Source organism: Nipponia nippon, unplaced genomic scaffold, assembly GCF_047370975.1.
Source record: "Nipponia nippon isolate SJK-2023a ecotype South Korea unplaced genomic scaffold, ASM4737097v1 scaffold_31, whole genome shotgun sequence".
NCBI classification, from domain to species: Eukaryota; Metazoa; Chordata; class Aves; order Pelecaniformes; family Threskiornithidae; genus Nipponia; species Nipponia nippon.
In genome coordinates this window covers 1,976,095-2,001,492 of record NW_028262349.1, presented here as the reverse complement: position 1 = coordinate 2,001,492, position 25,398 = coordinate 1,976,095, and the positions used below count along the sequence as shown (strand labels likewise).

Genomic DNA, 25,398 nt, shown 5'->3' with positions numbered 1-25,398 from the left:
CCCGGGCGCTGCCTGCAGGTGGCGGCGGAACCGCGCTGCGCCTCCGCGCCCCGCCGGGCCTGCGCCGTGCGAGCGGGGCCGGGCCATGGTGAGCGGGGACGGGGACGGCGGGGGGCCGGGGCGCGGGGACGGGGGGGCGACACGCAGCCGGTCCGGTCCGTGCAGGCGTGGCCGGGGGGGGATCCCGGGGCAGGGGGCTGTGAGGGGGGGGGTCCCGGGGCCGGGCCGGGCCGTGCACGCGTGGCCGGGGGGGGATCCCGGTGTGGGGGCACGGGGTCGGCGGGGTCCCGGGGCGGGGGAGTCCCGGTGCCCGTCTGTATTGCGTGCACATGGCCGTGGGGGTCCCGGTGCGTGGGCAGAGGGGTGTGGGGTGCCCGGGTTCCCGGTCCGGCCCGTGCACGCGTGGCTGGGGCGTCCCGGTGCCGGACTGAGCTCTGGCACCGCGGCCGGGCTCAGCCTGGGTTCCCCACGGGCCGGCACCGGGGCGAGGGGACTCGAGGTCCCAGCACCGGGCTGAGACCCCCGGGCGGTGCCGGCTCTGCCCTGAGCCCCTTAGCGGGAGCAGAGCCGCCCCGCGTGGCGGCGGGCACCGCGCCCGTGGCACCGTCGTCCCACGCCGCCACCGTCCCCTTCTCCCCGGCAGACGGGCGAGGCCGTGAAGGCGCTGCTGCAGCGGCTCCAGGCGCTGCAGGGCGAGCGGGCCGAGGCCTACCGGCTCTTGGAGGAGTGAGTACCGGCACCGATGGGGACGGGAGCTGCCGGGGCGGGCAGGGGATCCCCAGCATGGAACCGAATCCCCCATCCCGATTTTTTTTGCATCCTGATGGGAAGAGGCTGCCGGGGCGGAGCAGCGGCCGTTGGGGTGGCTGATGAGCTCCAGCTGGCAGGGGGACGCCCGCGCCGGACACCTGTATCCTATTTTAGCATCCGACAGGGGATGATGGACTTCCCGGGATGCAGGCTTGCGAGTGAAAAGGAAAAAAAAAACAAACAAAAACCCCACAAAAAAAGCAGCTGCCAAGCCCATCCCATGGGAGCTGCCTGGTCGCGGGGACCGAGGGCTGCCAAATCTGGGCAGGAAAACCCTCCCGGTGCTGCCTGCGGCGGGGCGGCAAAGGGGGCTCAGCACCAGGACAGGGACTGCGGGGCGTTGCCATCCCGGTGCCCCCCAGGTGCAGTGACGGTGGTTCCCCCCCTCCAAACCTTGTCCCCAGGGGCCACCGGGCGTACCTGAGCAGCGCTCCCCACTATGACTTCCCACGCTACCGGCAGCTGGTGCACGAGATCACGTTGGCCTTCAGCGGCATCTCCCGGGAGGTGCTGCGCATCGCCGGGCGCCTGCGGGACGAGCTCGCCCGCCCCGACCTGGCCCAGCACCTTGCCCGCCTCCAGGAACGGGAGCAGGAGAAGCTGCAGCTGGTGAGTGCCGGGCTGGGGGGGTCCCGCCATCCCGACGCAGGGCTGGAGCTGCTTGGGGGGTTCTCAGCTCCCACCGTGTCCCCACCGCAGACGGCGCAGCTCCAGCTGGCCCGGCAGCAGGCGCAGGACCAGCCCGACGTGGACGCCCATCAGCAGGAGGTGCGGGAGCTCAAGCACAAGTAGGTGGTGGCCCCACTGCCATCTCTCCCCATTCGGGGACAGCAGCATCCCCTCCCTGGGTCGGGAGCCCCTTCCTCGCATTTCTCCCCCCTCCAGCTCCAGGGGGGGCCCAGATGGTGCCTTCAAAAGCGCTCTCGGCCGCAGCCCCGGGGAGGGTTTGGCGATGCCGCGGCCGCGGTCCCCTCGGCCTCCCTGGGCTGAGTGTTTCATAAACAGCGCGGGGAAGGCGAGGCGGCCCAGATAATACGCTCCATATGGGCTTTATTTATAGTTTCCATCCGCTCTCGTAGGCTAATTAAAACCATTGAGGCAATCAGCGAAATTCTCCAGGACCTCAAGTACGATTCGGAAGAAGTCGAGTGATGGGTGTCCCCGTGGGAACGGCTGGAGGGGCCGGCCCATGGAATGGGGGCCCCACTTGCCCTCCCCGGCCCCCACCACGCCACCTCGGCAAGGTGGGCACCTTCCCCCCAACCCCTTTTCTTGGGCATGGGCTGGAAGGGGTAGAGACCCCTTGCCCCGGGAGCAGTGGGGTCCCCCCAGGTGCTGAGCATCCCTCGGTGGAGAGGTCTGGCATGGGGCTGGTTCCCTTCCCCAGCTCTGCTGGCCGTGCCGCAGCTTTTCCCAAGGAAAACCACAACCCACAGGGCCAAGGGGCTGCCTTGCTTTGACTCCCATCGGGATGCGCGCTGCCGGCTGGAGCCCCGCGGGCAGCAGCCCCCCCAAAACCACCTCGGAGATCAGCTGTGGCCCCAGCCCCACAACAGCTCCGGTGCCCCACAAGTGCCCTTTCTACAGTCATCCCACAATAAACCTGGCCCCACGGAGCTGGCCTGAGTCGTGTGATCTAAAAGGCTTGTCCCCTGGCCAGTGCCACCCCCTCCGCCTTGGCTCGGTCCCCTGGGACGGGGTGACAAGGGACACAGGTCCCGTTCGGCTGCCCGCTGCATCCCCGTCCCCGCGCGCTGCTGCCGCTCTGCTGACGCAGACCCCGGTGGGGTTTCAGAGCTTTATTGGCATTAAGCTTAAATCTGTTCCTAATTGACTGAAATGGAACCAAAATAAGGCTGGTTTGAATCAAAATTGGAGCAGGCACTGGGCAAACCCCAGCAGCCTCAAACGAGCCTGCGTGGCTCCCCGGGGATGGACCCCCCCCCGCACGCTTGCACGTGGGTCCCCGGGGAGAAAAACAGCCAAAATCGCTTCCTGGGGGGCTGCGCCAAGGGTGGGGGGGACACCCGGGAAGCCCCTGCCGCCCCTTTCATCCCAGAGGCTGCTTCGGCTTGCGGTTAAGGAGCAAAGTCTCCGTGTCCCCCCCGGCCGAGCGAGGCTGGGGGGTCCCCTGGCTGCGGCGGGGTGCGAGCGGCACGGCGGGGGGCCGCGGTCCCATGGGGCCAGCAGCACGTGAGGGGCTCCCAGGGCTGGCCCAGCCCATCCCCCGCGCCTCGCCCCATCCCATCCCCTGGGGCTGCCGGGCCGCGCCTCGCCCTGGCCGCCTTCCTGCTCCCCCCCGGCGCGGCCGGGGCGGGCGCGGGTGGTCCCGGGTGGGCGCCGGGCGCCCCGTGTCATCTTGCCGGCGCTCGGTCCCCCAGGGGCTACAACTTATCGCCGGGAAGAACCTGCGGAGAGGAGCAGAGCCCCGCGTCGCCGCCGGCCGCGCGCCCTGGGGTCACCCCGCGTCCTCCCCACAGCATCCCAGGGGTGGGGGGGCTCACCCCGCATCCCCCCCATCCCCACCCAGCCGGGGAAAAGAAGTGCGAAAGGCTCCTTACCTACCTGGTTGCGTGTTTTGTGCGATTTCTGCAGCCACACGCGCCACTGGTCGTAGAGCTTGATGCCGAGGTTGGAGCAGCCGTAGGCGTGTTTCTTCACCCACCCGAAAAACTGCTTCAGCTCCCGCCGCAACGTCGTGTTTTGCTCCCCCCCTTTGGGGTCGCAGCCCCCCGCCGCTCGCTCTGCGGGGACAAGGGGGTCAGCGCCGCTGTGGGGGGACACGGCTCAACCCTCCCCCCCCGCGCCATAAATAACTGGGTGAGAGGAAAATGAGCGGCTTTTTGGCTTCCTGCTGGGAAAGCCGAGCTCCAAATTGGCTCTTCTGCAAGAAATCCAGGTGCCGGGCACGGAGCAGGGAAGGGCCCCCTGCACGTCCCGCGTGCGCAGGGGAGGGGGAGCACAGCGCTGCCGGCATCCCCTCCCTGCCTGCCAAGCGATGCCGGCGGCGCTCACCACTGCGCGGGGTGGAGGCGGCGGTGGGGTTGCTCCAGTCGCTCCAGATGCCGGCTTTCTTGGAGCCGTAGATGCCGAAGGGATTACAGCGCACCTGGACGAAGTAGACTGTGCCGGGGCGGAGGCCGGCCAGGCGGCAGGACGTCTGGTTGCCCACATCATCCACCACCTGGGGAGGGAGGAGAGGGCAGCACCGGCACGGTTGGGCATCCCACGCCATCCCCCACCGTCGGCAGGTGATGCCGACCCACCTTCCATTCCGAGCTGTCCTCCACCCGGTACTGGATCTGGTACTTGGCTTGGAAGAGGAAATCCTTGAGCGCCGGCGGGGAGCTCCAGCGCACGCTCAACTGATCCTCCAGGTCCCCCACCCGGCTGACGTGCACGTCCGACGGCGGGTCGGTGGTGACTGCGGGGACAGGGCAGGGGCTGGCGGGGCCGGCACAGGCAGCGCCGCGGGGGTTAAGGAGCCACGGATGTGAAAAAAAAACTCAGAGAAAACCTCCTAATTCGCTTAGGAGCAATTTTGCTCCTATCTCACCCATTTCCTGCAGCCCCCCCAACCGGGTGAATCTGCTGCCCGCCCGCCCCTCCCCCCCCCCCATGAGGTCACCAGTGTGGCGGTGACATCACAATGCCGTCACTCACCCACATCAAGGATGTCCAACATGACAACGTCGGAGACAGCCACCCCCAGCCGGTTGGACGCCTCCACCCAGATCTCGTAGGGCGTGAAGAGGGCCAGGTCCTTGGGGATGTGGCAGGAGTAGGGCCCGGCCGTGTGGTACTCCTGGCACGTGTTGTCTCGGCCATACCACCTGCAGGCGGGCGCTGAGTGCCAGTACCGGCACCGCCGCGTGCCGCGGTCGAGCCAGGGACGCTCACCCGTCCCTGAAGGAAATGGCTGCTCCCAGCGGGGACCGCGGCTCATTTATCTGCCACTCAACACCGCCGGCATCGCGCTGCCGAGGTGTTGGGTTACCAGCCCCACGGCGGCCGCTCGCGGCTCATCCGGCGGTTCCCAGCTCAACCGGGGCCGCGCGGCTTCTCCTCACCCTCCTCCTCCCCGGCACGTACGGAGCGTGGCTGTCCACCAGCACTCGTGGCAGCGGAGACCCGAGGAAACTCATCACATCCCCGAGAGGGGCCAGCCAGGAGGCATCGGGGTCCCCGCTCCCCACCGCCCCGTTCGCCTTTAAATCCCACACTGGCTTTTTTTTAAGAATAATGGGAATGAAGGGGGGTGGCCCCACCTGAGCTTGTACTTGAGGGTGTAGTTGGTGTGCAGGAAGGTCTCCCCTTCCGTCCCCGGTGCCCATTTGCAGGTGAGGTCCTTCATGTTTTTGGACCAGCAGGTGATGTTGACTGGTTTTTCTGGGGGTACTGGGAAAGAAAAAAAATAAATAAGAGGCAGAGGGGGATGAAAAGGCACAGCAGTGAAACGCAGCTCGTGGTCTCGGTGGGCAATGCCACCATGGTCCTGGCCGGCCGCAGGTTTCCAGCCCTGTGGCTGCAAATATGTTTGCTGGAGGGGTTTAGGCTCCTGCCCGCTCCTGCCTGCACCCGGCCCCTGCCCGCACCCGGCTCCGGAGCTGTTTTCTTTCAGCGACAGCAACCCAAAAAACAAATCCGAGCTGTGTTCCCAGTTAAGCCTCTGTATTCCTAGGACGTAGCATCGTCCTTAAAATAGCCCGAGATAAAATCTTACGATTATTGATTCGGACAAGTGTAATTTTACCGAGGGTTTGCCAAAACAGCCTTTCTGCTGCGAGCGGGAGGCTGCGGGTCGGGGCACAAACCGCAGAGGGGAGGTTAAAAGCGAGCAGCCGCAAGCAACCGCGCGCCACCATTGCAAGCCCATGGCGCGTTTTGGCAAGAACGGGGGTGTTGATCCCCGCGGGGATCCCCAAATCCTCCCCCGGCTGCGCCGGGACCCGCAGCTCTCCCCACCGAAACGGCAAAGCAGTGCCGGGGCCGGCTGAAACCCGGCATGTGCAACCGCGCCGCCGGCGCCGCCGACGTACGTCCAACGTAAAGGCAGGAGCCGGCCAAGATGCCGCCGTCTCTGCTGTGACACACCAGGTTGTCCCCCGACTGCTGCTTGGAGCCGTTGAGGCGGGCGAGGGCCACGCTGAGCGTGGTGGGGCCGAGGGCGGCGTAGGAGGCAGCGGGCAAACGCCGGCCGTTCAGGGTCCAGTACAGGTCCTCGGCTTTCAGGTGAAAGTCCGGGCTGACCGTGCACGTGGCGACCAGCGAGGAGCCGATCAGCAGGGTGGGGTCTTGGGGGGAAATCACTGCGGGGTCTGCAGCCAGAGAAATAAAAGGGGGGGTAAAAAAAATTATATATATATATAAAAATTATATATAAATTTCTATATATATGTATTTTGTATGTGTTTAAAGGTATTACATATATTTAAATATATTTTATATCTATTTTACATATATTTAAATATATTTTATATCTATCTATTTTATATATATTTAAATTTATTTTTTTCATATATATATATATCTCACAACACAGCCCCTTGCAGCAGCACTCGCCCTCCTCCAAAGCAGAGGCAGGAGCGCGCGAGACGCCGGGCTCGGCCGCACTCTCCCCGCGCGCGCGGGGGCTCCTCGGCGGAGCGGGGGGGGGGGGGGGGGGGGGTCAAGCCGGGAAGCGCCGACAGCCTTTGGGGATCTTTGCGGCGCGAGGCTGGGGGTCTCGGCGACGCTGTGGTTTTTCCAGGGCCGGGTGGGGGCTGGGTTGTGGCTTTGTAAATTTTTCGTGACAAAAGGATTTCAAAAGCAACTATGGAAAGTTTTGGGGGTTGGTTTTTCCCCCCATTTTCCAACGACGCTGGCCGGGAGCCCCCCCCCGGAGCACGCCGCCGAGGGCCGGCCAACGATTCCTGGCCAAGACCGGCACTGACCACCCGCCTAATCCCAACCATGTGCCGCCGGGCTCTGCCAAAACCCATCGCTCGCACCTCGGCGCACGGTCCCTGCGCCAGGACACCCCGAGGGGCCGCCCCCGGAGCTGGCACAGGGCCCCCCCAAGGGTGGTCCACACCGGGGGGACCCTCCCTGATGGGAAAGCCCCCCACGCTGCTTTATTTTGCGACCCCTTCGCCACAAGGCTTCAAAGAAAAGGCTCCCCTGACCCCGCTCCGGGGTTTTCTGCGTCCATCAGCCTTATCGGCTCCATCCGCACGCGCCAGGCTAATATCCCAAATTACCTCCCGGAAAGCGCCACGACCTCCGCTCCCCTCCGACCTCCCCGGCCCCTATCAGCTTTCAGCGTCCACCAGCCACTCCGGCTCCCACCCCGGCGCAATTAATGCTCCAAAATCCTCGTTACCACGGAGATACCTTAATTAGCAGTGCCTCCCATCACTCGGGGGATGCTGTTGGGGTGGGCGTAAAAGCATCCGGGTGTAAAAGCATGGGGACACGTCGGTGCCGGCGACCCCGGGGTACCCCCAGCATCCGTGGGTGACGGCGCAGATCCATCCCACCCACCCCCAGAGCAAACCCTTCCCCAGGGGGTTCAGCCCCCGACTCCAGCAGGGCCTCCGAAAAAAACCCACCCCAGCTCCGCCACCGAGCCCACCCAGCACCCGCTGCTCCAGCGGCCGAGCGCCGAGCCGGGGCTGCTCCGGCGCCGCTGATAACACGCCCTACGCTCTGGGCCCTGCTTCTCCTAAATCTTAATCTAAACAGCACCAGAAACACACACGAGCACCGTAAAACAGACACGTTTCCCGTCCTCCGAGCGGGACCCTCCGAGGGGCCAATTTTATATATCCTCTTTTTTCTGCAATTTTTTTTCCTCCTCCAAGCAGGAGCCTCTGAAGGGGCCAATTTTATATACATATATTTTTTTTTCCCCCTGCAATTTTTCCCCCTCTGCGCAGACACAGCGCCGAACATGTGTTTTAAAAGGGAAAAGTGTGAAGTTTTCAGATCGGAGAGGAAAGGGCCGGAGAGACGCAGGCAGCCTGTGGAATGTGCAAGTCGCAACGAAAATACCTGCTCAGGGGTTTTATGGCTTTCCTATTAAAAAAAAAAATGCTGATCAGGTGCTAAGTAATGCTATAAAGTAAAACCACATTTCCAAGGTGTCGGGAACGTTTATGCTTTTCTTCCGAAGGGCCGGATTTCATTTTCTTTTTATATCAGCGTTTTAAGGAGTTGGGAAAGAAAAGAAAAAACCCCTCCGATAAGTGTCGGAGATCACGCAGTTAAAGATTTATTGGGATGTGCAGGGAGTTAAGGAAAAATACAAATAATTGCCCTGAAGAACAAAAGGAAATTTGGGCAGCCCTGAATTCTGCGAGAAAAATAAATTTAAAAAAAATATATATATATATTTAGAGCTCTTCTAAAGCTCAAGCAATGAGGTTTGCAGGCAGACACGGCACCCGAAAACACTTTATCCCTCCTTTCCACTGTCTTTTGCCCTTTCCCGTCTCCAACTGGCATTTCTCGTGCCCATCCCTCAGCTCGAGGAGGGATTTATAAAAAGCCCAGGCATTCCAGCGAGCACGACCGAGCTGAACCGAGGGGAAACATTCGCTCTCTAAAAGGAGATTTGGCTTCGCCTTTCCCCAGCGCCGCACGTCGAGGGGCCACGGGGCGAGCGCTTGCCCCGCTCGGCTGCGCCGGACCCCAATGGGGGGGAAGATGGGGGTCCCGGGGGTGTGAAAGCGGCTGCCAGCGGCACCGGGCATCCCCTCACCGGGGTGAGCCAAAACGCGCGGGGTCAGCCCCAACGGGGTCCGGCCATGGCCCCACATTGCTCCCAGTGGGATTAACCCCTCCGGCCCCCGGGAAGGGCACCGCTCCATGCCAAAACCCGCCTCGATGCAGAGGCTCTCATTAACGGCTCCTAAAGGGATTTTGGGAGCATTTTTTTCCTCCCCCCCCAATGCCTCTGCAATTCCTGCCCTAATTATTGCTCTTTGAGACTTCCCCGTTAACGACACGTATGGGTCAGGGGGTACGAGACCGGGGCGGCCGGGACCTCGCAAGCGATGGCTTTTCTTGGCGGGACCCATTTGCACATCGGAGCGAACATCCATCGCCTTGAGAAATTCCCATCATAGGGAGGAAGCCAAACTTCCTGCTGCGGGGAAGGGGATCTCGCCTCTCCTTCGCTCGGGCCGCGGGGGAAGAAACAAGGCGACAGAGCCTAATTCGGATTTAGGGCTCCGTGGGGAGGGGGGAGCCCTCCCGTGTCCCCCCGCCATGGGGAGGGGGGACCCCAATCCCCGCGGGGCTGAGGCCGCCCACAGCTCAGCCCACAGGTGGCACCTCCCAGACCTGCCACCGCCGGGTGGGACCCCCAAACGGGCATCATTGCTGAGCCCCCCCAGGGGTATTTTTGGGGGGGGATTCACGGTTCTGCGTGGGGCAGGGAGCTCCCTATTGTTCTGGGTGGGGAAAAGGGGATTCATTGTTCTCTAGGATGGGGGGGGCACGGCTCTCCGGGGGGAAGGGGGGGTCCCCGCGGGTCTCAGCAGGAGGAGGGGGGCTCAGGGGGGGAAGGGGGGTCACCGCTCCCGGGGCTGGGAGGGGGTCGCGTGGGGAAGGGGTTCGCTATTGTTCTCCGGCCGGAGGACGGGGGTTTCCATTGTCCTGGGTGGGGAATGGAGCCGCATTGTTCTCCGGGAGGGGGGGGCTGCAGGGCGGGGGGGGGGGACGGGACACAAGGGGGGCCCGACCCTTCCCGGGGAGAGGGGTCCCTCCTCTCCATGGGGAGCGGGGGCACTCGCTGCTCCCGGGGGAGGGGGGTCCCTGCTGCTCCCGGGGATGGGGGGAACAAAAAAGGTTCCTCTATTGTTCTCTGCGGGGAGGGGGGGGGGCCGGCTGTGCTGCGGGGCCGGGGAGGGCGGGGGGGCCCGGCTGCCCGCCGGGGGGGAGGTGGGGGGTCCCGGCTGCCCTCCGCAGGGGGGTCCCCGTTACCCTGCCACGCAGCCCCGAGGTGCGCCCGCCGATGCCCCCGCCGCTCCCGGGGCCGCTCCGCATCCCGGGGAAGCGGACAACGGGCACGGCCCGGCCCGGCCCCGCCAGGAACGGGGGAGCCCCGGGGGGCTCCGCGCAGCGCCCGCCCCGGCCCCGACGGGACCCCCCGCATCGCCCCCCGCGCCCACCTTGCGGGAGCCGCCCGGTGCTCCCGGTACTCACAGGCGAGCGGCTCGGCACGGAGGAGGCGCAGGCAGAGCAGGAGCAGAGCGGGGAGCGGCGGCATGGCCGGCTCCGGTGCCCGTCGGTGCCCGGGGCGGCGGAGCGCACCGGCACGTCCGGGGAAGTCCCGAGCAAGTCTGAGCAGCCCCCGGTTACCAAAGCCCTAAATGCCGCCCTGGCCCCGCCCCGCCCGGCCCGGGCCCGCCCCCGGGGGGGGCAGAAAGGCACCGGCCTCCCCCCCCCACCCCCCCGGTGCCCCGCCGCCCCGCTCCGGTACCGGCCCCGGTACCGACTCCCGCCCGGCCGTGCCCGCCCGGCGGCGCCCGGTGCTGCCGCGGGATGCTGCCCCCCCCCCGCCGCACGGGGCCGGTGTCCCGCTCCCCCGGGCCCCGCGGAAGGTGGGTAAGAGCCGCCCCGGGGCCGCCTGCCCACGGGTGACTCATGCGCGGCCTCCACGGACCCTCCCGTGCCCCGGGGCCGCTCCCGGGGCCGCACGCGTGGCCAGGCCCCCCCGGGGGGCTCCCCCCCATCAAATGTGTTTTTAGGAGACCAACACCCCGTTATTACCTTTTTTAGGGGGGTGAAAACGGGAATATTTCCCCTAAATCCCGATGTTTTCTATTGACCCCAACATCTCTGGGTTTTCCCCCCAGAAGGTGGGAAAAACGCCTCAGGTGGCTTCAAGCCCCCACCGGGTTGGGGCTGTGGTTGTCCCCAGGGGTCCCGGGCGGCTCGACGGTGGTGGCATGTCCGGTTGTGCCACCGGGCCGGTGGTGAAGCCGTCGGCTTGGGCATCACAGCTCCATCCCGGAGCCTCCTCCCGTCCCCCCGCCCGGGGCTCAGTGGCACCGAGAGCTTTGCAGACCCCCGGCCGGGTGGCAGAGCCCTGGGACAGCGGGTCCCAGCTGTGGCAAGGCCACTGTCCCCAGCTGCGTGTCCTTTAGGTCTGCCTGAGCCTTGGGGTGCGGGGATGGGGTGCAGTGGGGTGCCCCGAAAGCACCCCATGCCAGGGGGTGCCTGGGTCGTGTTCCCCCCCACAGCAGAGGGGACCCGGAGGGACCCGGTGGCCCTGACCCTGAGGTTGGGATGGGGCTAGGAGCCCCGAGGCCGTGGGACCGCTGCCGTGGCCGAGGTTTGCGGGTGACTTTGGGGACTCGGAGCTGGGGACGCCGTTTCCAGCCCATGGGGACAGAGTCCGGTGGCTTTCCCTGTCCCAGGGAGCATCCCCTCGGCTGCGAGGACAGGGACATTGCTCCCTGCAGAGGATGGAGCGTGGGGGGACAGAGCTGGGGGTGGCAGGGGACACCGGCATGGCCGGGGGTTCCCCTCACAAAGGGGTGACACCATGAGTCAGCCCCTGCCCCACAGCACCGGGGGCTGAGCCCTGCAGCCATGCAGGGACGGGGACGGGGGGGAGGGTGACGCTGCGTGGGAGTCACTGCGGGGCTCTGAGGTGTTGGGCATTGGCCGAGGGACTGCACAGATTAGAAAATAAAATAAAAAAAGAGAGCGGGAGGGAGACAAAACAATGCCTTTTCCCATCGTCCTGTTTTTTGGAAGCTTCTGAACTGTTTTTGTTGAAATTTCCCAAAAATGTCAGGCTCCGGGAGCCACCCAGCCTGAGAAAATTCAGCCCCAGCGTCCGTAGTCTGGCTGAGTGAATCACGGCCACCCCGGGGGCTGGCGGCCACCCGGATCCCTACGCACCGCCCGGATCCCCCCCGAGAAGCCACCCTGGGGTGGGAGCCAGCGGTGGGTGCTGCGGGGGGGAAGGAGAAATTGACCCCTGGAGCCGGAGTCGGGACCGGCAGCCGCACCGGCTGCCCACCTGTGCTGCCTGCACAGCTGCCTGCCCGCACGGCTGCCTGCCCGCATGGCTGCCTGCCTGCACCGCTTCCCCATCCGCCTCCTCCGTCCCCCGGCCAAGCCCCTCAGCTTCCACCCAGAGCCAACGATAAAGTGGGATTTAGCGCGGCTGTTTCGGGAAGCAGGGATGGGTGGGCTCCCTGGGGGGGTGACGCCTGTCCTGGCGCTGGCAGAGGGGACATGGCCAGCTCCGGCAAAGGCATCATCAGAAGGTGGCTTGAGGCTTTGCCGGGGGGGCAGGGGGAAGGCGGGGGGACGGTGGCATCGGGAGGAGGGGGGAGCGTTGGTCCCCACTGGTGTCACCTGGGACGTGGCCGGGGTGTCACCCCAGGTGGCTCGGGGGCATTCGCCCTCCCCGACCCACGGCAGCATCTGGACCCAATGCTGTGGGATGGGGACGAGGGAGGACAGAGCCAGCCCCGCATGAGCTCTGCCATGCCTGCGGTCCCCAAAGCCGGGCAGTGCCAGGGTGGTGTCAGGATCCGGCCGGCAGCAGCGCCGGGGAGCAGCCAGCGATGACAGAGCCGCTCTCCCGCTTTCTGAGTCAGCGTGTCGGTCAGCAGGCAGATGTGGTCAGCGCTGCCCTTTGACAGTGACCTTTAAAGGGCTGCTCCCTCCTGCCCACGAGCCGCCGCACTCGCCGGCACCGGCCGGGCTCCCGCAGGCGGCCGGGAGGCAGGATCCAGCCCGGCAGCCCCCTCTGACCCCCGGACCGGGCTGCCGGCGTCAGCGCGGTGGTCCCCTGGGGCTGGCGCGGTCCGGCTGCCCCCCCGGCGTGGCTCTGTTCCCAGGGCCTCTTTGCCCTGTTGCGGTGCAGGATCTGGCCGTGGGGCCCAGCTCCCAAATGGCAGAGCCCGTACGGCCACGAGCTCCCTGCCCTGCCCAGGCGGGATATGATTCCCCCCGGACGGATCCAGGACCCTGGGGTGGCCCTGGTGATGTCCCCAAACCCGGGCTGAGCATCCTTGGTCCGGCTTCCCACCAGCCATCGCTTTCCTGCCAGCCCTCCATCATGTGTCACCGGGGCCGGACCCAGCACATCTACTCTGAATTAATCTAATTACTTGATTTCCCAGCCAGAGCTCGCTCCATAAAGTCCTTGGACAGAGACAGCATCTGGCTTAAGGGCCAGGGTGTAAAAAACAAACAACAAAAAAACCCAAAAACCCAGAAAAAGCGGGAGGAGAGGCGCAGCGGAGCTGCCTCTGACTGCCTGCATCCTTTTAAAGTGACCTGGGGGAAAAATAAAGAGGCTAGAAATGCAAAGAATCCAGCAGTCAGAGTTTTCTTTATATTCCTCTCAGTCACATTTCCACATCCATGGGTAATTTATAACCCGCTTAACCCCTTCCCTGCCACCCCCCCAGCACAACCCTTTTGCTCAAGAGCATCCTTGCAGCGGGCGGCCGGACCTTCCCGCCTCTGTTTGCTTTGGGAAGCACAAAAAGTCCCGCGACGGAGTTTGCTGAGCTCTAGAGCGGGGAAAAAAAAAATGCGGTTGATGTCGAGAGGGTGCTTGAGCAGCAGGGATGGGCTCTGCGGGGCTGGCAGACGGGCTGAGGGGTCCCCTGCCCATGGCGGGGACCGCGGGGACGCCCCGGGCAGCGTGGGGGGAGCCTGCGGCTTCACAAAAGGCTCCAGAAAAAAAATGTAGGTCAGTAGTGATAAATGCAAAAGGCATCGAGTGTTTCTGGAGAGGGGTGGGAAGAGGAGGGAGGGCCGGGAATTATCCGGCGGTAAATATTTGCCAACTTGACTATTATTGCCTGGGAAGGGATTTTTCTATTAAAAAGGGAGTGGATGGAGCACGGGATGGCGCCAGGCACGGTGCAGGCAGGTGCGGCAGGAGCGTTGCCCACCAGCCGCTCTGCCAGCACTCGGTCACGGCTCCCGGCACAGCACTCCCGGCGCTGCCGGCACTTGATCCGCTGGGTTTCGGTCCCTCTGGGGGTTGGGGCTCCGGCTCTGTCCCTCCCGGCCGATGGAAACCTCACCTGCGGCATGGCGCTGTGATTTATGGTGACGGCCCCCAATCTATCCCATTTACTTGGCCATTACTCACCGGTGCTGGACACGAGGCCGAGGGGCTGGACGGGCTCCAGGAGGGGGAAGGGGGGAGCGGAGCCGACCTGGCAGCCCCGCCAGCCCGGCCAGAGTGCATTTTCTCCCGGCCCTGGTTTGATTAACAAGATGAATAAGCTGGCGGAGCTCAGCGGGGTGAGGAGAGGCCCCACTCCCTGCTCCCGGGGGGGCAGACGACTGTGCTCCCCCGGCCGTCCCCGAGGGGAGCCGGCCACCCCTACCCCTCTCCCCCACCCCAGGGCGTGGAGCACCCCTCAACCCTCAGCTGGGAGCGGGAGACCCCCCCTTCCCCGTGCCGGGGTCCTGCCATGTGTTCCCCATTAGGGCTGGAGGTTAGCGAAGCCCCCAGCCCTCCTCCTCCTCCTCCTCCTCCCCCCGGGCCCGCTTTGGGGTGCTGCCATAAATAAGGCTAATGGGCAGGGCAGCGGCGAGGCAGCGCGCGCGGGGCCAAGGCTGCGCCTTTTATGTCTTTTAAACCCTGGGAAATCAAAGCTGTAAATCTGGGGTGTCAGGGAGAGCCCGGCGCCCTGGCTGGGAAGGGGCCCTGCGGAGCGAGGGTGCGGGCGGGACGCACGAAGGCGACCTGGGGAGGCCCCGAGGGCCACGGGGGGTGGCACTTCTGGGTCAAATGCTGGCTGGGGACATGGGGCTCGTCCCCTCCTGGGGGGACAGTCCCCGTGGGGTGCTGGCCTGGGGGGCAGCGAGGCTCCAGTGCTGCTGCTCGCTGGTGCCGATGTGCTCCCAGTGCCAGGGCAGCCCCGTCCCTCTGCGCCCGTCTCTGTGTGCCACCAGTGCCACTGTGCTCCCCGGTCCCCATGTGCCCCCCAGTTCCCCTGCTCCCCCCAGTCCCTCTGTGCTGCTGGTGTCAGTGGGGCTCCCTCCATCCCTCTGCATCCTCTGGTTCCCCTGAATCCCTGGTGCCCCCCAGTCTCCCTGCATCCCCCAGTGTCCCCCTACATCCCCCGCTCCCCCTACACCTTCTGGTCCCTGTGCATCTCCCAGTCCCCCTGCATCTCCCCCTGCCTGGGCACCCCCCTGTCCTTATGCATCCCCTGGTATCCCTGCATCCCGCGGTGCCCGAGCATCCCCCGGTCCTCAGGGCCCCCTTGTCCCCCTGCACCCCCCGGTGCCCGAGCATCCCCCGGTCCCCAGACCCCTCTGTCCTCCCGCATCCCCCGGTGCCTGAGCATCCTCTGGTGCCCGAGCATCCCCCGCTCCCTGAGCATCCCCCCGCCCTCCCCCCCCCCCCTCCCGCATCCCGGTGATCCCCCCGCCCCCCCCATCCTCCCGCACCCCCCCCCCGCTCCGCGCTGCCCGCCGGTGCCGCTGGCGGGGGCTGCCGGTGCCGGTGCCGGTGCCGGCGGAGCTGCGGCAGGCTGCGGCGGCACCCCCGCCCCCGGCTCCCCCCGCCGCCCCCGCCCGCCGCACGGCGCGTCACGGCGGGGCCGGCAGCGGCGGCGGCGGCGCTGGGTTCGCTCCGCTCCGCTCCGCGCCGCTCCGCGCCCCGCGCCCGCCATGGCGGCCCCGCGCCCCCGGGCCCTGCTCGCCCTCGGCCTGGCCCTGGCCGCCGCCGCCGCCGCTCCCGACCCCTTCTCGCCCCAGCTGGGAGACACCGCCGGCTGCCGCGGGGAGTGCGGCCGCAGCCTGCCGCGCCGAGCCGCCGCCGTGAGTCCGGCCGGGCACCGGGGGCACCGGGGGTACCGGGAGCACCGGGGGCAGCGGGAGGATGGGGAGCATCAGTAGCATCGGGGGCATCGGGAGCGCCGGGGGTACCGGGAGGATGGGGAGCACCAGTAGCATTGGGAGTACTGGCAGCATCAGGGGGACCAGGGGGGACCAGGGGCACTGGGAGCATCGGGGGAGACCAGGAGCATCAGGGGGACCGGGGGTATTGGGAGGATGGGGAGCATCAGTAACATCGGGGGTACTGGGAGCATGGGGTGACCAGGGGGGACCGGGGGCACTGGCAGCACTGGGGGTATTGGGAGGATGGGGAGCATCAGTAGCATCGGCGGTACCGGGAGCGTCAGGGGGACCAGGGGAAGCTGGGAGCATCAGGGGCACTGGGAGCACCGGGGGACACCAGCCCACCCTGCACAGGCATCACAGCCGCACAGCCCCACACCGGCCCACCCCAGCGGGGAGCACTGGGAGCACCATGGGGGGCACCAGGGGAGCCCCAGTGGTCTCCTCCAGTGTGGCTTTGGGGTGCCTCCAGTGAGGGCATCCACCCCAGTTTGGGGTGCTCACGGCAGTTTTGCCCATCCCAGCTTTGGGGTTCCCCCCCGGGTCTCACCTGCGCCGGGTTTGGGGTACCCTCGGTGGCGGCAGCTGCCCCGGGTTGGGGGTGCCAGTGGTGAGGCCTTGCCCCCCCAGCTGCCCTCCTGACCCCCATCACCGGCGGCATGGCAGAGCCGTCCCCGGGAGCGGCGGCACAGGGCCAGCGGGGCCGAGGACAGCCGGGGTGAGCGAGCGGGTGACACCGTGGCAGTGGTGTAGGCCAGCGCCGGGCCACGGCAGCAGGGATTGAGATGGAGCTGAGTGCCGGCTGCTGGACCCGGAGCATCACGGAAAGCCCCAGATCAGAGCTGCCATAGCCGTGCCGTGCTGGGGGCCGCGCGGTGGCACCCGGGACCGTCCCCAAGCCCCCGCAGCGGCAGGGCCATATCTAGGCCAGCGCCTCGGCAGGAGCCCGCATGGCCCCCGCTGCCGGGGGTGGGGATGGAGCTGTTTTCCCATCTGGGCTCGAGCTGCCTCCCTGCCAGCACCCAGCCCTGCCCGCGCTCCCCCGTGGGCGCAGGGACCCCCGCACCCGCTTCCCCCAAGCCTGCGCATGCAGGTTCATGCCGCGACCCCCGCGTAGGCTCGGTGCCCCCCGTGCATCCCCCCCAGAGTGTCCCCAGCCCCCCCAGTGCACGCATCCCACCATGCACACCCGCCGCAGCGCAGCCCCCACCTCCTGCCAGCCCATGCCGGGGCCCAGCCAGTGCCAAGCGCCGTGACAGAGATGGGGGGACCCACTGCGTCCTCAATGGGGACGAGGCCACGTGCAAGCCTGACCTTTGGGTGCAAACTCGGGGGGTGAAGGCAGCTCTCCCTCCCCCGGAGGTGCCATCGCGGTGGGTTCGGGGTGCCAGGCCCGGCTGCGGTTCTGCAGGAGGGTGGCAGTGCCCAGTGCCCCCCAGCCGGGTGGGGGGGGCCGTGGTGGGGGTCCAGCGCAGCCACCGGGCTGAGCTTGGTGCCAGCTCCGCGCTCTCCTCCTCCTCCCTGCAGGATGCTGTTCTCAACGCCTGTTACCGGGGCTGCCGGCTGTTCTCCATCTGTCACTTCGTGGATGCAAGCGCCGAGCTGAACACAACCAGAGCCGAGTGTGAAGCAGGTGAGGAACCGGCGGCTGAGCGGCCCCCGTGCCCCAAACACCGTCCCAGGGGGGTCCCCCATGTACTGCTGGCACCGCCGCGACGCCTTCCACCCTCCTGAGCCTCTTGCCTTCGCTCAGCCCCACGCTGTGCCCCGGGGCCGCATCCGGACCCTGCTGCAAACCAAGCAGGGTGCAGATTTACACCCACCGGGTATAAATCGGGATGGGTAGGGGGATCCTGGGGGTGCAGGGCCCATCAAGGGGGTCAAGGACCACCTAACCCCCCTCCTGCCTTGCAGCATGCGCTGAAGCCTACAGCAACGTGGAGGAGCAGTTTGGCTGCGTGATGGGGTGCCGCAAGCAGCTGCCCGAGGTGGAGAGCAGGAAGGAGAAGGTGAGGGGCCAGGGAGATGGGGACCCCCCGTTCCCCCCCTTAGCCCACCCAGCCTGTCCCCGGTGCCACCGGCCATGGCTCTGCCCTGTCCCTGCATCTGGCTCCTTCCCCAAAAGGTCTGTGGGCTGGATGTGCCCCCCCGGGGCACCCCGGCTGCTCTGTCCCTGTGCCGTCACCCCGCGGGACTGCCGGGGACCAGCTGGGAAGGCATTCGCCCCCACAAGGAGCCTGGAGCCGTGGGGCTGCCCTTGGGGTGGCTTCTCTGGCCACCTCGGCCCTCGCCAGACCCCCGGCATGGGGACGTGGGGCGTCTCGGTCACCCTGGGCATTGCAGAGACCAAAGTTTGTCCCGCTGCCGGGCAGAGCAGACAACGCCAATGCAATGGGGACCACTGCCACCCTGCTGAGCCCACCGGCCACCCCCTGCCCAGGACCCCATGGGGGGGACGCTGGGACGTGGTGGCTTGTCCCCTGGATCCCACTTTAGGAAGGATCCCTTCCTCCCGTGGGAGCTGAGCCTGGCTCCTCCTCTCCCCGGAGATGGAGGCTGTAAAACCCCGCACGTGCAGCCCATCCTTCCCACCCTCCCTCCATCCCTCCCTCCCTCCCCAGCACAGCCATCCAGCTCCATCCCTCCCCTCGCTGCCTCCCGGCCGTCCCCGCAGCACCCTCACACCTCCGTGATCCCCAGCGCCGGGACCCGGCTTCCCTCGGCGCTTCCCCGGGGCGGGTTGGGACCGGGCGCGCTCCCCGCACGCTCCCGCTGCCTGGCTCCCGGCTCCCGCGACGCTGCAGGATGCCTGCTGCATCTCGCTTTATTTTGTGTCCCCTGCTATGCGCGCCCCTGCGGATGGGTGCTCTGGGCCATCGCGCTGCTTCCTCCAAAGCGTAAAACGCAGATTGACTGGGCGCGACCCAGGCTGCTGGAGGTTGGGCCAGGCAGGGCGATCACGCCGAATTCCCAGGGTGAGATGTTCTGACCAGTGATTGCTGCAGATTCCCCCAGTTTTGATCTGTTATCCTTCCCAGCAATTAGCAACGCTGCTTCTTCCTACATTTAATTAATTCAGCTTTTGCCCAATTAATTAAATTAGACTTTGGCCCAAGGTAGAGGCTTTTGGCTTTGTACGCCTGCAGACGAAGATGAATTTGTGCTGGAGAAAGCTGTGGCTCCTTTGAAAAACCACTTTGCAGCCTGTTTTTAAGACCTTCCCAGTGTCTGATCCCATTTCCCAGCCCCGCTCCGAGGTCAGGGATGAGTATCGGGGGGTGACCGGCTGGCCGGGAGGGCCGTCACCCCCTTCACCCACCCAAAGCATTTTTCCTTCGGGTTCCCAGACAAGCAGGCAAAGCAGATTTAGTATAATAATTAGATACAGAATCTGACCTATTTATTTCCTGTTTGCTGGTTTGACCGTGCAAGGGGCTGTCGGAAAATGTTCGAAGCCAGTGGCAGGGAGCAGCCAAGCGGATTCCAGCAGGGATGCTTTAAAAATAACAAACGGCCGCGACGGCCAAGAATCCAGGGCACGGAGAGGCTGCCAGGAGAGAAACGCCCTCGGCATCTCGGCCGCTCCGCTCCTATTGTTTAAAGCGCTGGTGGGAGCGCAGGGCTGCCGAGGGGCTGGGTGATGGCCCTGGGGCTGGGTGATGGCCCTGGGGACCGCGGCCCCCGGCTCAGTGACCCTCCTGGGGCCAGCCCACGGGTCCTGCACATCCCCATCGCTGGGAGAAACAGGCTGAGCCCCAGACCTGAGCGCCGGGCTCAATCCAGCCACATCCTCAGGGTGGGATGGTGTCTGCTGGGGTGGGTGACGAGGGGACGGCGGTGACACGATGTCCCTGCTCCTTTGCAGAGCCTGGAGCTGAAGGTGCCGTCGTTCTCCATGTTCGATTTGGTCTCCACCTTCTGCAATGACATCGTCAGCTCTGCCCAGAGCTTCATCTCCTCCACCTGGACCTTCTACCTGCAGGCGGACGATGGCAAAGTCGTGGTGTTTCAGGTGGGGACGTCCTGCGTCCCCTCTCCGCTGGGTGCCGAGAGGGGCGGGGACCCCCTTGCTCACCGCTTTCTCCCTCTTTCCCTGCCGACCCGCCAGTCCCAGCCCGAGATGGAGTATCCAGTACCCGAGGCGCAGGAGACCCAGCCGGCGCGGCCGGGACCGGGGTCCAGCCCCCGCATCCCCCAGCCCCACACAGGTGCGAGGGGGGCCGGGAGCCTCCGAGCCCTCCTGGCTCTCATCCGATTTCTCCAGAGCTAAACAAATTACCCGCTTCTCGGGCCTGATTAGCTTCCCACACCCCGCACCCACACAGGGGGGGTGAGTCTGGACTCGGGACCCGCTCCAAGAAGCTGCCGGGATCCTCTGCACCCCCCAAGCAGGCAGAGGGTCCCCGGGGGGAGAGGGGACCACCCAGCACCCCTGCACCCGACCATGTGCTGGCAAGGGGAGGGGGAGCGGGGCAGGTTTGCCTGCAGCGGGTGCCGGGGCTCAGCATCGCCTCTGCCCCGCCAGGGCCCCGGGTGAAGGGGGAGAAGCACCCCGTGAAGGAGCCGCGGGGCAAAGCCAAGGCGCAGCACGCGGACCCCCCGCAGCCGGAGCATGACTTCCTCGGCTGCATGTCCAAGTAGGTGCAGCGGGGCTGCGCCGGGGTCCGGGGGGGTCTGGACCTGCCGGACACACCGGAGCAGATGCTCCCCCTCCAATTTCCACCCTGTGCCCTGCCATAAACTCATCCTTTTTTCTTTGGCGGGGGGTGGTGGGGTGTTACAGGCGCTCGGGCCTTCCTCGCTGGATCCTGGCTGCCTGCCTCTTCCTCTCCATCATGGTGATGCTGTGGCTGAGCTGTGCCAGTTTGGTGACTGCTCCCGAGCAGCATGTCAAGACCCAGGTACGGGGCGAGCGGTGCTCAGCGCAGCACGGGGGGGTCCTACAGGGGTCCCTGACACCCTAGGTCTCCCCATCACTGCTGGGTGAGACACGGCCAGGGTGTTTGTGGTCCCTGGCCACCACGCTGGGCTCGCCGGCATGTCCATGCTGCATGGTATGTCCCCAGCCAGCCCCGTGGTGTTCCTGGTCTGGGGACAAGGCGGTCCTGGCCCCTGCTCCGGGGCTGCATGGTCCCCTCTGCCTCTCTTCCAGTCTCTGAGCATCAACGGGGACAAGGAGTACCTGGAGGACCTGGACGGCCCCGGCGCCTTCCCCCTGCCACCCGTCATCGCTGTCACCCTGTGCCCTGCGCACAGCGGCGAGGATGCGGGGCCGCTGCCCCTCAAAGTCGACCTGGACAAGACCGTCCTGTAGCGCTCCCACCCCTTCCTGTCACCTCCACACCACCTCCCTGTCACCGTCCCCACGGCATCATCCCCGGTCCCACTCCGCTGCCCCTCCGGCTGCCCCATGTCCCCGGCTCCTGGTGGGGCAGCTCTGGCTCTGGCACGGGGGGACTGCGGGTACAATCTGGCTCGGTCCCACTCTCCTCCCCAGGGACGGCCGCTGCAGAGGAGGCTCCCGGGAGCTGGGCAGCGGCTTTGCCTCCTCCATAGATGTGCTGTTTGCTGGGATCCTGGTTTCCAGCGCTCGGGAGCCAAGAGAGGAGCTGCCAGAGCGGGGAGGCCGGGGGGAGCCCATCCTCGTTAGCGGGGCGGTCCGTCTCCTCCCGACCGGAGCCCCCGGGGCCCCGCAGCCCTCCGGGCATGGGTCCAGCGCTGGGCAGGAGGGAGCCGGCTGCGGTGGGGGATGGAGAGTGTCTGCAGCGTTCTGGGCTTTGGCTCGGCACATCCCCGGCCTCCCACCTTGGGCTGAGCCTACAAGGCGCCGTCTCCGGCCCTGGGAACTCCCTTCCGCCGGCCGGAGCCGATTGCCTTGGGGAGCTGAAACGTGGCGAATGGATTTGGCGTTGGCAGCCGGAGAGAGGAGCGGATCTTGCCGCCTCCGTGCCCACGCGAGGACCCAGCCAGCCCCTTCCCAGAGCTGCGGAGGGGCCCCGGGATGGCTCCTTCCCCTCCCTGCTCCGTGATGCCTTTGGGGTGCCTGGCCCCGATGCCGACGGGCTGCTGGTGGGGCTGAGCAGGGGACGAGGCGGCGTTTCCCTGCCTCGTGCTGCTGTGGTGCGTCCAGGCTCGGGCAGGAGGTGGGAGCTGCCAGGACACCTCCGTCCTGGGCTCAGCATCCCTGCCCGATGCCGGGAGCGGCTCAGCCTGTGGGGCTGTAGCTGATGGCAGGACCTAGCGGCAGCCGGCCCCCGGGTCCCCGGGCTCACAGCACTGCCCTGGAAGTGGGGGCCAGCCCTGGGGTCTCCCGGCCAAGCGGGGACCCCCTCGGCTCACCCCGGCACAGCTCCTTGGCATGGAGGGGTCCCCTCCCTCCCCCTGCTCCACAGGGCCCCCTCCCGCAGCCGGGCTCGGTGCAAGCCGGGGCATCTCCCCATCTCCCCGCCATCCTCCATCACTTGACTTCGTGTGTCGTTTTGTGGTTTGATTTGCACCGGCATGTGGTTCATCAGCCCCGGCGCCCCGTGGGGACCCCCCTGCGCTCGGGAGGGACGGCCCGGCAGCGGCGGCGGTCCCTGCCATCCATGTGTCCACCTAACACGTCTGCACAGATTAACTTATTACCCGCGACTCCCCACCCTTGGGTTTTTAGGCTCTCTCCGTGTGCCGGCCGCTCCCCGGCGCTGAGCGGCCTCGGGGGGCCATGGCACGGTGGATGGGGGGCTCTTGTCCCCATCCCCGCCAGTTTTGTGCTGCTCTGTATCACTTTCACCCGTGCAACATATCTGGGTTTGGGGAACTGGGTTGGGGGAGGGACGGGGGGGGTCTCGTGTCCATTTTGGGGTACACTTTTCATTGTCGCTTCGTGGCCGCTCGGCTCAGCGTGAAGCTCGGTGGAGTCTGTGGTGGTGTTCTGGCCACGGCAGCTCTCCCCGTCCCCAGGGTGCCACCGCGCCGGGCCACGAGCTCAGGGGAGAGGGTGGCCACGGAGCTCCCCCCGGCTTCGCTTCCAAAGGGCAAACCCAGCCCCAAGCCGGCTGGGCGGCGCGGGCGGAGGGGAAATAAAAGGTTTGTACCAGACCCAGACGAGTCGGTGGCTTCACGGGGTGCCCGTCGCCGGCTGGGGAGCAGGTTTGAGCCCTGGCATGGGGCTGGCGGGAGGGCGCAGGTCAGTTCCCAGCTCACCATCCCGTGTTGGCAAGGTGCGCCGGGATGAAACCTCCGGCAAACCGGAGAGAAATCCCCTGCTTGGGCTGTTTTGCATGGACGCGGAGCAATGCTCCTCTCCGCTGCAGGCGGTGGGGCTGGCAGAGATTCAGCATCAAGCGTAAAAGGAGATGGTGCGTTCCTTGGGGAGCTGGTACCAACGCCCGTGGGCTGGGTGGGCTCGGTGGGTGCTGGGAGGGCGCGGGGCAGGAGGGGGCCATGCACCCCAACATGTCCACCCGTCCGCCGCGAGGAGGAGGGGGCTGAGACACGGCAGTGGGAAGGACTGTGTGCACGTGCTCACGCGTGCATATGAAGAAGGGCTGGGGAACGAGGGTTTTTCCCACTGAAAATCGCCCGCTGACACCCGGGCACCCATTTCGAGGAGGGAAAGCGTAAATCGGGCCGTGCACGCGCACGACACGTCAGCGTAGCGTGCTGCAGCTGCCTGGGCTCGAGGGCTGGGACGCGCTCGCACGTGCACGCGCCCACCTTTCCCCGCGGCGTGTGTTTTTCCTGGCACGGCGCCCGTGTCCACGCCACAGTCGAGCTCTCCCCATGCCAAGCACGACACAAAAGCTCATGCAAGGGCCTGGAGGCTCGTTTTTAGCACTTCAGTAGCTCAGCGGGGTCCCGTCCTTGGAGCCAGCGGTGGCGTGGGGCCCCCGAGGAGCTGGGGCTGGTGCTGGCCTCAGCTGCTTGTTTTCTCCGGGATGCGGAGCCAGGGACAAGGAGGTGCTGCCCGACCCTGGGGAGGGCTGCGGATGGGTGCTGGGGTGCTCAGTGTGAGTCGCAGGATCTCCAAAGGGGACGCAGAGCCTGCTCCACTGCCTGCCAGCTGCCTCCGCTGCCGGAGCACGGCCCCCACTTGGCCCTAAACTGGGGGTGCGATGTCACCCCCACGCAGCGCGGCAACGCCGGGTGCTGGAGGGGGATGCTGCACTCTGCGGGCTGGGCTCAGCTCGCTGAACGGAGGGGAGAGGGATGATGTTTTCAGCTCCCTGCCTGCCCTGCCTGCGCAGCAGGCAGGGAGCCGTGTGGAGGATGCTCCGGGCAGCCCTGGCTGTGTGGGGCTGGCGTGGCAGGCAGTGTGTGCCATGGCCACATTGCCCGGGCAATGGGATTTGGGGGTTGCACAGTGCCCTCAGCAGGCAGCTGGGTGCCTCGGGGTCCCAGGGTGGGCGAGAGGTGTCGGGGGCCGGCAGGATGAGAGGGAAGGGCTGAGAGATGGGAGTCCAGCGCTGAGCAGCCTTTGGGGTAGGTGCAAGCGGATCACCCAGAGGCCAGAGTCCCCCGGCCAGGGCCAAGCCACCAAGTGCCCCCCGGATGGCGTGGCAGGGGGGTCTTTCTCCAGCATTTTCCATACGGAGTCCAGGGCATCAGGGCTGAGCCCCGTTACGGGCTGGGCGAGGGTGCTGGCAGCCGCTCACTCCCGGACACCCTGCGGTGACGGAGCAGCAGTCGGGTGCAAGCAGGAGCAAAGAGGGAAACCCCGGGACGGTGCTGCCCGGGGGTGGGACCCCCAGTGCAGGGCTCTCTGCAGCCCCCTGCCACGGGCTGGTGCACAGAGAGGTGGCAGGGCACAAGATGGGGGCAGACAGCTGGTAGACCCTGCCCGCCGCGGGCAGCGGCTCTGAGCGGGTCCCCTCCTGGGATGGGAGCCGGGCTACGAACCGTGGACAAGCTCCTTGCCTTTAAACTGGAGTCAGATTCCTTGTTGCTGGCTCGGGGTGCAGGAAACCATGCCCAGGAGCAGGTGAGGAGGGACCCCACTCTAACAAGAAGGAGACGCATGAAATTAGCTGGTTCCACTCCCCCCAGCAGGCAGCCGGGGTGTTTTCCATCCGACGCCTTTTCCTTCTCGCTCCCTCTTTTATTTTTTCACGGGGGAAGCAAAATTCGTGGTGTGTGGCCCCATTGGCAGCGGGCAAGCCAGCCCACAGCAGAATCGCACCCTCCAGCCCATGGCTGGTGGAGAGGACGTGGGGAACACCAGCCCGTGGTGGGTCTCGTCCTCGTGAGCACCTGTGTGCCCACGCTCGCCTCCCGCGTGTCCAGCCACGGGTGGGCAAGAAATCGCAGACCGGTAGGTGGGGACTGTTAGCCACGCTGTGGCAAGAAGCAGCCTCAAAAAGCAGGGGGAGGCCAGCAAGCTGCCCCCCATGCCTCTGCCACGGACCCCTGCAGCATCTCCCCGCTCGTGAGATGCCGTCGCTCGGCCTCCGTGCCAGCAGCGGGTGCCGAGGGTTGCGGGGGTCTCGCCGGCTGTGGTTGGGGTCGGCAGCCCCCCTGGCCGCTCTCTCCGTGGCTGCGTTGGGCTGCTGTTCTCACCTCCGGAAAATGCCCCCTCCTTTCTCCCCCCCAGATCTCAGCTGCCGGGAGCTGGCCCGGCTCCACCGCCGCTCGCACACTCCAGCTGAGGAGCCGGGCCACGCGGCGAATGCATTTGCGCACAGATTTCCCTCCCCTCTTGCCGTCTGCTCCCGACGGCGTCGT

At 66.4% G+C, this 25,398-nt stretch overlaps 3 protein-coding genes across 4 annotated transcripts; 2 read left to right on the top strand and 1 right to left on the bottom strand.

Annotated features, from left to right (window-relative positions):
* Positions 1–44: 44 nt before the first annotated feature.
* Positions 45–2,426, top strand: REX1BD (required for excision 1-B domain containing). The gene is made up of 5 exons (XM_087769128.1): positions 45–88; positions 644–726; positions 1,215–1,419; positions 1,510–1,598; positions 1,890–2,426. The coding sequence occupies exons 1-5, from the start codon at positions 86–88 to the stop codon at positions 1,960–1,962; spliced, it is 453 nt and encodes a 150-aa protein (XP_087625254.1). The 5' UTR covers positions 45–85; the 3' UTR covers positions 1,963–2,426.
* A 292-nt stretch (positions 2,427–2,718) lies between these two features.
* On the bottom strand, positions 2,719–10,122 carry CRLF1 (cytokine receptor like factor 1). 2 transcript variants are annotated; one of them, XM_087769125.1, is made up of 8 exons: positions 10,000–10,122; positions 5,850–6,128; positions 5,079–5,208; positions 4,474–4,643; positions 4,077–4,234; positions 3,826–3,994; positions 3,372–3,554; positions 2,719–3,218 (listed from the first exon to the last, which is right to left on the bottom strand). In XM_087769125.1, the coding sequence occupies exons 1-8, from the start codon at positions 10,061–10,063 to the stop codon at positions 3,202–3,204; spliced, it is 1,170 nt and encodes a 389-aa protein (XP_087625251.1). In that variant the 5' UTR covers positions 10,064–10,122; the 3' UTR covers positions 2,719–3,201. The 2 variants fall into 2 exon arrangements, with proteins under 2 accessions (XP_087625251.1, XP_087625250.1); XM_087769124.1 differs by having other exon boundaries at positions 3,376–3,554.
* Positions 10,123–15,447: 5,325 nt separating this feature from the next.
* On the top strand, positions 15,448–22,776 carry TMEM59L (transmembrane protein 59 like). The gene is made up of 8 exons (XM_087769264.1): positions 15,448–15,612; positions 17,221–17,326; positions 17,608–17,702; positions 19,559–19,705; positions 19,802–19,901; positions 20,219–20,330; positions 20,477–20,594; positions 20,846–22,776. Exons 1-8 carry the CDS (start codon positions 15,463–15,465, stop codon positions 21,005–21,007), a joined length of 990 nt encoding a protein of 329 aa, XP_087625390.1. The 5' UTR covers positions 15,448–15,462; the 3' UTR covers positions 21,008–22,776.
* Positions 22,777–25,398: the final 2,622 nt, after the last annotated feature.

Bases quoted from the DNA above. Each gene is read 5' to 3' on its own strand.
- REX1BD (XM_087769128.1), top strand. The intron at 1,420-1,509 runs GTGAGTGCCGGG...TCCCCACCGCAG, and splicing joins AGCAGGAGAAGCTGCAGCTG to ACGGCGCAGCTCCAGCTGGC. The intron at 1,599-1,889 runs GTAGGTGGTGGC...CCGCTCTCGTAG, and splicing joins GTGCGGGAGCTCAAGCACAA to GCTAATTAAAACCATTGAGG.
- CRLF1 (XM_087769124.1), bottom strand. From the start codon at position 10,063: ATGCCGCCGCTCCCCGCTCTGCTCCTGCTCTGCCTGCGCCTCCTCCGT. The intron at 6,129-9,999 runs GTGAGTACCGGG...CTCTGGCTGCAG, and splicing joins CCGTGCCGAGCCGCTCGCCT to ACCCCGCAGTGATTTCCCCC. The intron at 3,219-3,375 runs GTAGGTAAGGAG...TCCTCTCCGCAG, and splicing joins CGCACAAAACACGCAACCAG to GTTCTTCCCGGCGATAAGTT.
- TMEM59L (XM_087769264.1), top strand. From the start codon at position 15,463: ATGGCGGCCCCGCGCCCCCGGGCCCTGCTCGCCCTCGGCCTGGCCCTG. The intron at 15,613-17,220 runs GTGAGTCCGGCC...TCCTCCCTGCAG, and splicing joins TGCCGCGCCGAGCCGCCGCC to GATGCTGTTCTCAACGCCTG. The intron at 20,331-20,476 runs GTAGGTGCAGCG...GGGGTGTTACAG, and splicing joins TTCCTCGGCTGCATGTCCAA to GCGCTCGGGCCTTCCTCGCT.